Source organism: Poecilia latipinna, unplaced genomic scaffold, assembly GCF_001443285.1.
Source record: "Poecilia latipinna isolate Pla-1442-1.1 unplaced genomic scaffold, P_latipinna-1.0 Scaffold1954, whole genome shotgun sequence".
NCBI lineage: Eukaryota > Metazoa > Chordata > Actinopteri > Cyprinodontiformes > Poeciliidae > Poecilia > Poecilia latipinna.
The window spans coordinates 1-10,671 of record NW_015114570.1 but is presented as its reverse complement, the minus strand read 5'-3'; the positions used below and the strand labels follow the sequence as shown (position 1 = coordinate 10,671).

Sequence of the window (10,671 nt, the reverse complement as noted above, 5' to 3'; positions counted from 1 at the left end):
TAAGGCGCACTGTCGGCTTTTGAGGAAATTGAAGGTTTTTAGGTGCGTCTTATAGTGCGGAAAATACGGTATGTGTTTTTTATATAACAAATGTGGATAAAATAGAACAAAATGGAATTCAGAAAGAAAATGATCAGTTTGCAAAGTTGAAAATTTGCAAGATAAAACCTAAGATTTTAATCTCATACATTTTTGACAAAAAAATTTGGAAATTTTGACTTTTGTAAATTTCCAATGATTCTAGCAAATTTTCGTCAATTGAATCTTCCATGTCTTTTTTTTAGAATATTACTTAGGTTAATCTCAAAATTTGAGGTTTTTTGTTGTTGTTGTTGTTGTTGTTTTGTTTGTTTGTTTGTTTGTTTTTTTAGCAAATTTTCAACTTTTCAAACTCAGAAATTTCTAAGTTTTTAAAAAAATTTCTGAGATCAATCTTAAAATTTCAGATTTTTTTTCTAGCAAATTTTCAACTTTTTTCTTGAATTTTTTTGGCAGACAGTTTTTCCTTTTGTTTCTTTTCTATCTGGAGTATCCCTAATCCACCATTGTAATAACTATGTATGGGTGTCATGTTAAATATTTAGGCGTCAATCAGGGAAAACAAAAATAACAATTTGTTCTGTTACTGAAGTCATTTTTTCTTGGTGCTATTTTTAAATCTTCTTGCATCTCTAACACAATATTTTATCTTTTGTTTTTCTCTGCAGGCTTGAGGAGAACTACATCGTGTGTGAAGGAGTGTGTCTGCCTCGTTGCATCCTTTATGCTCATTATCTGGACTTCTGCAGGAAAGAGAAACTAGAACCCGCATGTGCTGCTACATTTGGAAAGGTGACTTTATTTTTTTCCTGTGAGATTCTTTAAATTTTCAGACACAAATAACCAGATAGAAGGAAGGTGAAGCAGGTTTTATTTTGTTTTGCAGGAATATTTCTTCCTTTGAAATGGTCCAACTGAATAATCAGCTATACTTTTAGCATGTTGACTAGTTTTTTAATGCATGTTTGTTTTATTTGTGGTTTTACTGACCTATAAGAATTATTCTTGAGATATAAAACCTTAAATTTAAAATTATTTTCTTTCTCCATTTGCCTTTGGTGAATGAAAATGATGCATGCATTTCAAATAAATAGTATGAAGCTTATTTTATGCCTTTTCTGCTCATCAGACAATCCGACAAAAGTTTCCTCTTCTGACAACAAGACGACTCGGCACCAGAGGACACTCCAAGTAAAAAGAAAAATTAGAAAAAAAGTAATTACAGGTTGGGTTTTATGTGAATTTATGCATAATTTTAACATTTTCCAGATATCATTACTATGGAATTGGGATCAAAGAGAGCAGCGCATATTATCACTCTGTGTATTCAGGTAAAGGTTTGACCAGGTGAGTTTATTTCAAACCTTCTGCTTTTAATTTAACTACATAATAAAATGATTTGAACAGCTAAAGAGTTTTGTTGGATTTATCTCTTGTTTTGTTTTGCTTGCAGATTTTCAGGAAGTAAGCTCAAGAATGAGGTACTTTTTCCCCCCCACAATGCAAAGCAGGTTTTCATACTTTAACCCTAAATAGGGTTAAAGTATAGGAACTATGCCTTAGTTTAGTTTAAAAAATAAAAACTGGATCAGTTTGTTCTTCTTTTGACACCAGCTTAAATGCTGAGGTCTCCAACACCTGAAACACCCTCAGGAAGTTAACTTTATTGGGAAGATTAAAGGAGATATATTACGCAAAATTCACTTTTTTCACGTTTTTGTACTTCTAAAAAAAACATCCAGATGTTTTTTTTATATTAAGTTAATGTGTTTCGAAAACCTCCTGTTTGTTGAGTCACACTGCGTTGTTACCTAGCAACCTGAGCCCAGCCCGTTACCTAGCAACACTAGCTGAGTTCCAGCACATCTGGTCAGCTGGTTTTACTGCTGTATGCGCTGTACAATGGCTACTGGAAAAGACAAGTGTTTTGTTATTGACTTACCGTCCAGAAACCACTTGCTGAATTCTTGTTGGTTGTGCAGGAGGCTCCACTTCTGGTTGTCAAGGCTGCATGGTTGTATAACTGTGCTTCTGTTTGCAGCCATTTTCATGTGCTATATTTAACATCCATTTTTAAAATTAAAATATAAATAAAAATAGATAAATTGCTTCTTTTTTTCCAGAATGCCTTCTCCGGTTACATTCTGTTCCAGATGTAGACGTTTGGAAGATGTTTGCCTCACTTCTAATCAGAAGCAAACTTCTTAGTTACGTTTTTTATCATTTTAATTTAAAATCTGCCAAGGGTATGAATTATTTGGGAGTCAACCTTATGTTTTTCAAATAGGGTTACTCTTATTCGCTGCTGTGATGACAAAGTTAAAAAACTCTAACATTCAGCAGGATTTTGATACACAATGATAGATACACTGAATAGATTCTTCCATGGTTGATGATTTGTGATTTCAAAACATGATTTCAGTATTTTTTGTTGCCACGATAGTATTTTTTCCCAAACGGATTTAAATAAAGAGTAAAAAGTGAAGTAGTGTTTGTTTTGCAGGGTGGCTTCACCAGGAAATACTCTCTGAGCTCTAAAACCGGAACGCTGCTTCCGGACTTCCCCAACGCCCAGCATCTCGTGCTGCAGGGAAATATTTCCAGAGAAAAGGTCACTGGTTTTTATTTCATGCTTTGTACTTTAGTAAACAAACAAAAGATGTTTCTAGATTTAAGAAGACTGAATTTTCTCTCTATTCCAGGTTGACACTCTGATCATGATGTATAAAACTCACTGCCAGTGCATCCTGGATAACGCCATCAATATCAACTTTGAAGAGGTCATTATCTGTTATGTATCAGCACTTTTTCCTGATAAAGTACTGACACAAATTGATCACTTTGTTTTGTTTTTGCTCAGATCCAGAATTTCCTGCTCCACTTCTGGCAGGGAATGCCCGACCATCTGCTGCCGCTGCTGGAAAACCCGATTATAGTCGACATCTTCTGTGTCTGTGACTCCATCCTCTACAAGGTTTCTATAAAACACTTCTGCAGATTTACATTTTTGCTTTTTTATGTTTAAATATCATTATTCGTTTTATACAGAAATTCTTCACAGGAGCATTTAACTGCTTTGATGGTCTGAGAGAGAACCAAGATGATCCACCATGTTTGGGAGACTGCAGCTTTTTCTGATTTGATACTACTAACGTTGCTTTACAGCGTTAATGTCACGAACTTTACATGAACATGAAACTCTGTCCTACCAGCTTCGACTTAGAGCCCTGCACTTAATTAACATTAGAACAGTAGAATCTACTACTTATGGGAGAACAGAAGAGCCAATGAAAATAAATCTGACTTTAATCTCAAATTTTACTGTTTTTTTTTTTTTTTCAGAATTCTGAGTTTTTGTAAAAAGTCAGAATTCTGAGAAAAAAAGTTTTATTTTGAGATTAAAGTATAAATCTGAATTTGGAGAGAAACACCACTCTGTTTAGAAAAAACCCCCAGCAGTTTTTGGAAAACAGACAGAATTTTGAGATTAGAATCACAATTCTGAGACAAAATTTCTGATTTAGGGATTAAAGTCAGAATTTGAGAATAAAATCGCGATGTTTTGAATAAATCCACAAAATTTTTTGAAAGTGTTTCAAGATTAGACTCAGATGCTGTGAAAAAAAGTCAGAAATTGAAATTAAAATTTAAATTCTGAGACAAATGCCACAATGTTAATGAAAAATACACACATTTTTGGAAAATAGCCAGAATTCTGAGACAAAATGTTTGACTTTGAGATTAAAATCAGAATTTTGAGGAAAACAGTCACAATGTTTAGATAATCCATGATTTTTTTTAAGTGTTAAGATTAAAGTCAGATTAACAGAGTTAGAAGAACATTTAATTTCCCTTTGGGATTAATAAAGTACTTTTGAATTTGATTCTGAGAGGGAAAAAAGATTCTTCAGGATTTTCAGTCAGGATTCTTTTTCTGTTTTTGCACTGAGCCTGAGGCTCTTCCACACCAACTGAAATGTAGAAAAGTCAAACCATTATTTGATGTTGTTTCAAGGGGAAAAACAGTTAAGAAATTATAATTTATTCTCCTCTGTCTGATTCCGTGTTGTTCATGATTTGTCGTCTGTTTTCTCAGGTGCTAACTGACGTTTTAATTCCGGCCACCATGCAGGAAATGCCTGAGAGGTGCGTTTCTAAAACTTTACTCCAGAAAACTTCGCATAATTTAGAGGTGAACCTGTTTTTGTTTCTCAGTTTATTGGCAGACATAAGAAACTTTGCCAAACACTGGGAACACTGGTTGGCCTCGTCTCTGGAAAACCTCCCAGAATGCCTTGCAGCGAAGAAGCTCCCCATCGCACGGCGCTTCGTCTCCTCCCTGAAGAGGCAGACATCTTTCCTGCATCTGGCGCAGGTAAAACAGGCGAGAAACCAACTGGTTGTCTGGGAATGGACCTGGGAATGATTCCTATTCTGTCTGCGCTGTCCAGATTGCCCGGCCGGCTCTTTTCGACCAAACTGTGGTGACCGGCATGGTTCTGGACATCGACTGCGTGGACCTCAGCAGCATCAACTCACAGCCGCTGCTCAGCACGTCGGCAGCCGGAGACCAGGACTCGGATATTTACTCTGAGTGTAAGAAAACCAGCTCCTGTGATGATGTTCGGTTATGATCAGGGTTCATCATCAGGGTTGATGCTGTTTGTTAGCTTAGCATAAATGTTAGCAACTAAATGTTTCGTTTTTTAAAAAAATATAAATCTTCAAACCTCAATATTTCTAAGTTAAATTAGAGGTTCGATAAAAATGTTAAATAAATAAATACATATCAAAGCCAGAATGAGGACTTTAAAAGAAAAACATTGTTTTGTAGCATTTCTAAACATGTAATAATGCAACAGACAAATAAATACACAAATCAATCATACAATTCTTAAAAATATTAGACAAATTAATAGAGCAAAGAAAGAAGAAGTGTTAAAGTAAAAAAGTGAAAAACAAATCGGATAAATAGATTATTAACCTGGTAACCTTTGACCCTTTGATTGTTTAAAACTAAATGACAGAACAAAATTATTGTAAAAAAATACTAAATAAATGCATAAATAAGTAAATGACATATGACTAAATGTAAAAATAAATGAATAAATGTTGGAAAAAGGATTGAAGAAATAAATTATACATTTAAATAAATAATCAATTATGTGAAAAAATTACAAAATAATTCATCCAGACAAATGAGTAAATGATGAAAAAATATCAAATTTAAAATTAAAAAGTGGGTAAATAAATTATTTTTTTCTTTTTTACATTAGGTTTTCATACTTAATTTTTCTAAATTTAATCGTTTTTCTGCACATTTCATGAATTAAAGAAACAAGAAATCATGAAAATAGTTCATGCAAATTGTTGACTGTTTAATGAAGTGCCTTGTTGGGTTTGTCCAGATTGTACAAAGTTCATCCTACATTTTTTTACACATTCTAAAGACCAGTATTTAGGTTGTCGGTGAAACTCTGGATATAAATATTTACACCTTTCGATGCTTGTTAATTCATAGAATTAAACTGGAAATAATTTTTCCATATTTAGTGACAAAACCTACCCAAGTTGGCTGCAATTTTACATTTTCTTTTTGCATTTTTCTCTTTTTTTCCCCCCAGACGACTCCATCAGTGTTTTTCAGGAACTGAAGGAGCTGCTGAGGAAAAATGCCACAGTTGAGTCGTTCATAGAGTGGCTGGACTCGGTGGTGGAGCACAAAGTCATCAAGGTAGAGACAGTTCAGCCATCACTGAAGCAAACAGCAGATAAGCAGCTTTTTAAATCGTTTCTTCATGTTTTCACCAGCCTGGCAAGCAGTGCGGTCGATCCGTGAAGAAGCGAGCTCAGGACTTCCTCCTGCGGTGGAGCTTCTTTGGTGCCCGGATCATGCACAACCTCACGCTCAACAACGCCTCCAGCTTCGGTAAGGAAGTGGAAAGAGTTGATTCCAGCTTATGCTTTATGGCATTTATAACATTTATAACTTTGGTGTTAATGTGTTAAAGCAGCACAACTCTACAATTTACAGAAGGGATTATAAAATCCACTTTTGGAAATATTTTCTATCATTTTTAATTTCCTTTTTTTGGAAAAAAAAAGAGATTAAAATCAGATCTGGAGATTTTATTTTTAATCCATGTCGTCCAGCCGTAGAACTGGATCCAAATCTTGGTTCAAGTTGCAAAAACACAAAATCTTAAGAAATTTTTTTGGTTTTAGTTTCTAATGCAAATAAATTAGCGCATTTGAAATAAGACAAAACTAACTTACATATAACTTTTCAGCAAGATATATGACCTTGTTCTATTATAATGTTATTATTTATGTAAACAAATAAATAAATTGTTTACTTACTCAAAATAATTATTATAAGTGAAATTATCTGCCAATGGGCCTAGCACCTTTTCACCAATATTAATGATTGTTTTGAGTCAATAATTCCTTAATATTGATGAAAAAGTTCTGGTTCCATTGGCAAATAATTTCATTTATTATATGGGAAAAATGTCTTGTCATGAGTGAAATAATCTGCCAATGGAACTGGAACTTTTCATCAATATTAAGGAATTACTGACTTAAAACAAGCTCCCATTTCTTGCTGAAAAGTTAATTGTAAGTAAGTTTTGTTTTATTTCAGTGTACTAAAATATTTGCACTGGAAACTAGACCAACCAGAAATACTTTTTAAGGTTTAGTGTCTCTGCAGTGGAGATGAAGATTTTCAGATCTTCCCACTAAAAGACGCCTGCCCGTCCGATACGAGCCAGCTCAAAGCAGATTGCTACAATAGCATCATAAATCGTAATGGCCAGACTCGCTTTGATTACACAGCGTCTTATCTGCGGTCAGCGTGCTCTCTGTTCAAACACACGCACACAGGCTACGTGTGCATGAATAAACAACCACCATTTGGTGGCTCTCGCTCTCTCTGAAGGTCCACTTAAGCTCAAACACAAACGTGTGGCCCTGCAGGTCAAACAAAGAGCAGTGGGGCTCTAAAGGTCGAGTGAAATTTCAGCTGGAAGAACGTCTGAGCCGCTTTCTGTTCTGATGCTGACAGGTTCCTTCCACCTGATCCGGATGCTGTTAGACGAGTACATCCTGTTGGCGCTGGAGACGCAGTTCAACAACGACAAGGAGCAGGACTTGCAGAACCTTCTGGAAAAATACATGAAAAATGCAGGTATTGGGTCTCACTCAGAGGTGGGCAGAAAACCCAAAAACTGGACTCAAGATAGAGTAGAACTACTTTTACTTCAGCAGCCATCCATGAAATTGAAGTACAAAAGTATTTGGTTAAAAGTCTACTCAAGTTCTTAGTAACTGATGAAATTATCAATCATTTAATATTTAAAAATGACATAAAATGGATCAAATTATAAAGCAAATTTAGGTATTTTAATGACAAAAATGTCAATAATTCATAAAAGTAACAAAATAACTTTTTCTAAATCAGTTTCTTTCAATAAAAAACTTATGAAACTTTAGCAAAATCTGCAGGCCTGTGTTGAATTTTTGTTATTCATTCACTGGGCAGAACATCCAGAAATTTGACTCAGGTAAGAGTAGAAATACTTCATAATAATATTACTCAAAGTACAGCGCATTAAAAATACTCCTAAAGTACATTTTTTTCAAAAACATTACTCAAGTAAATGTAATTGAGCAATGTAAGTAGTAACTACCCAACTCTGGTCTCACTGGACCCAAATCAAACCAGCCCAGTTCGTTCACCTACAAAATTTGGTTAAAGAGGCTTGAATGCAAAACAAACACAAAATCTTACCAAGTATTTTTTGCACTCGGTGTCTTCAGTGGGTTTTGTGTAAATTTATTCAGTGGTTTATGTTGCAGCGCCCCCACAGGCGAAGAGGAGAACATGTTTTATTTTTTATTTAGCTTGTTTGACACTGTGCCGTGTGAAAGCGAACCACAGCAGCTGAAGGTGTAACAAATGTTGCAACTTTGAAAACATCGTTAAAAACTGTTCCCTCCTGAACTCCTCCAGCAGCACTAAATGAGGATAATTATCTGAAATGTAAGTTTGTCGTCTCCTTCAGATGCCAGTAAAGCTGCGTTCATGGCATCGCCCAGTTCCTGTTTTCTGGCGAACCGCAACAAGACCCCCGCCTCCGTCGACCAATCAGTGAAGAACGAATCCTTGGGAGGACACGCCTACATGCCTCTGTCGACCAATCAGCAGCTGGATCTGGAAGCTAAAGCCGTCCTCTATCAGGGGAACGATGGTTCCGGCTTCACGTCTTCAGGTAACCATTATAACCGCCTATCAGTTTAAGCATGAAAGCAAAATGTCTGAATATTGTCGTGATTCCCATCAGGCGGTCAGATGGACTTCTCTCAGGTCAGCGGACCCCTCATGACTCCGCCCATCTCCCCGGCCGCGCTGGTCCACCGGGGCTCCGTCATCAACCAGGGGCCCATGGCGGGGAGGCCCCTGACGCCCTCTTCCTCGTCCTGCTCCTTCTCCTCATCCTCCTGCCTCTCCTCTCTCAGTGAAATCACGCAGCCCAGCCCCTGCTCCTCGTACCCGGAGACCCTGTACCACTGTTTGCCGCAGACCGGCGGGTTTTTTCCCGCCGCCGGCAGCGGGCCCACGGCTCAGAACTACCAAACTGCTCCCAGGTTAGCTTTATGAGGCTTATGCTAATATGTAATGATTAGATATACTGACTTTCACACCCACCAAATACAGTATATATAGAATAATTACATTAATGTAGGAATTACTAAACAAAATAATGTTATTAAGCCCAATAATTGTCTGCTTTGGTTGTTATTTTAAACTTAAGTATTGTAAATCAGTAGGCTTGAAATGATTTTTTGGATTAATCCTGATAATCAATTATTGAAATAATCGTCAACTAATTTAGTAATTGATTAATTGACTCAAAAAAGCCTATATATTAAAAAAGCTGAAATTATGTCAACACATTTAAGTATAAATTTTGCATTTAAGATAAAAAAAATTGGAAATATGTTTTATTCAAAACTCCTCAAATAGCATAGTTTTAACTATTTTAGTAAAAAAAAAAAGTTCGTAGCACCTTTTGCTATTGAGTCATTGATTGGTTAATAATAATAATAATGAAAAAATCAGTTCATCAGTTTACATTGTATATTGTTAAGCAGAAAAAGTTCGTTTTTTTTACATGTTGGTGTTAAAATTATACTTTTAGCTGCAGATTAATCTCTGCTACAAATGATAAAGCGTTCACTAAAGGAATGCTGTTTGCATTGTAGGCCATAAAAAGTTTATTTTCTTCAAAAAGGAATTGATTGTCTGATTATTTTTAATATTGTAGTAAAATGCTCAAGTGTTTAAATATAAAATCTGCTCAAAGTACCAATTTTTAATCTGATTAATCATCAGAATAGTCAATAAAATAATTGTTTGTTGCAGCCAGTGTCATAGGAAATAGAAACATTACATTTTCTGTTTTTGTTTTTGTTCAGGAATAGTTTATAGTTTGTGAAAATGAGAATAGCACTTAATGATTAAACTGGCTTATGCCAAGTATTCAAGGTTTGGAAGGTGCTTAATTTCTGTGTAAAGTTTTTTAAACTTCTTGATTCATTTTCAAAGCTTTGTAGTAAAATGTAATCGAATGTTGGATTAAAAGCCAAAAGTTATTTGCAGATGAACCCATGAACATTTGCACCTAATAAAAGACAAAAACATTTTTTTCTCTTTGTATGAAGTTAAATCAGACCAAACTTCTGTTGCTTTAGATTTAATAAAACTATGTCTATGTGCTAAATGCAAGAAATCTTAACAAGAACATTTTTTATTTTATTTTTCAATATTTTTATCCCCTGGAAAAGTTTGGAAACTCACCTTGAAAGTGCTTGAATTTTACTGTGGGGAATTGTATTAGCCAGATTAATTTTTGAGAATAACAGGATTAATTTTACTGTGTTTTTTTTTTAGGTCTCAGGTCCAGAATCCCTGCCTGACAGCAATTCAGACCCATAATCCTCCTCTGGGGTGCCATCTGGCCCGGTACCCGTCCCTGGCCGATCCGGCCCTGAGCAAGGACGGTTTCTACCCTCCGTCGGTCCACCACTCCTCTGGCAGCGGCGACTGCTCCCTGACGGTGTACGGCGCCGCTGTTCGCCCGCCCTCAAGATACACGCCGGGTCCTGAACCGGTCCAGACAGAACCGGGTTTGGATCAGCAGGCGGCGGCTCAGATTCTGGACGCTGCAGATGGTTTTGGCTTCATGGGTGCCGGACTGAACCTCGCTGGCGGCGGCTGTCAGGGGTCGGCGTACGGCGTTCTGGGTCATGGCGGTGAGGATTCTTCGAGTCCGGTTCTGTTTGAACAGAGAATATTTTAACTTCCAAAAAATAAACAAACAGAAAAATATGGAAGATGATTCGGGCCGCTGGAAAAAAAGAATGAAATCTGACTCCAAGCTCAGAGTTCTGATCCGTTTTCTCCAGAATTATGACTTTAATCTCAGATTAAATCAGAAACTAGAGTCAGAATCCATTAATTCTAATCTCAGAATTCTGACTTTAATCTCTGAAATCTGAGAAAAAAATCTGAATTTTAGAGATGGGATTTAAAATTTTAGAATCAGATCCCAGATAGCACAGAATGAT

At 36.1% G+C, this 10,671-nt stretch overlaps 1 protein-coding gene across 1 annotated transcript in view; it reads left to right on the top strand.

Moving 5' to 3' along the window:
• The window catches only part of LOC106935364 (DNA-binding protein RFX6-like), a 21,924-nt gene extending 11,521 nt beyond the window's left edge, over positions 1–10,403 (top strand). The window contains exons 3-18 of the mRNA XM_015015798.1: positions 708–831; positions 1,169–1,230; positions 1,309–1,386; positions 1,493–1,520; positions 2,543–2,650; positions 2,742–2,819; positions 2,900–3,013; positions 4,136–4,185; positions 4,255–4,414; positions 4,491–4,635; positions 5,664–5,773; positions 5,851–5,968; positions 7,106–7,228; positions 8,106–8,312; positions 8,385–8,688; positions 9,995–10,403. Coding sequence (XP_014871284.1) covers positions 708–831; positions 1,169–1,230; positions 1,309–1,386; positions 1,493–1,520; positions 2,543–2,650; positions 2,742–2,819; positions 2,900–3,013; positions 4,136–4,185; positions 4,255–4,414; positions 4,491–4,635; positions 5,664–5,773; positions 5,851–5,968; positions 7,106–7,228; positions 8,106–8,312; positions 8,385–8,688; positions 9,995–10,403 — 2,218 coding nt within the window. The remainder of the gene's footprint in view (positions 1–707; positions 832–1,168; positions 1,231–1,308; positions 1,387–1,492; positions 1,521–2,542; positions 2,651–2,741; positions 2,820–2,899; positions 3,014–4,135; positions 4,186–4,254; positions 4,415–4,490; positions 4,636–5,663; positions 5,774–5,850; positions 5,969–7,105; positions 7,229–8,105; positions 8,313–8,384; positions 8,689–9,994) is intronic.
• Positions 10,404–10,671: the final 268 nt, after the last annotated feature.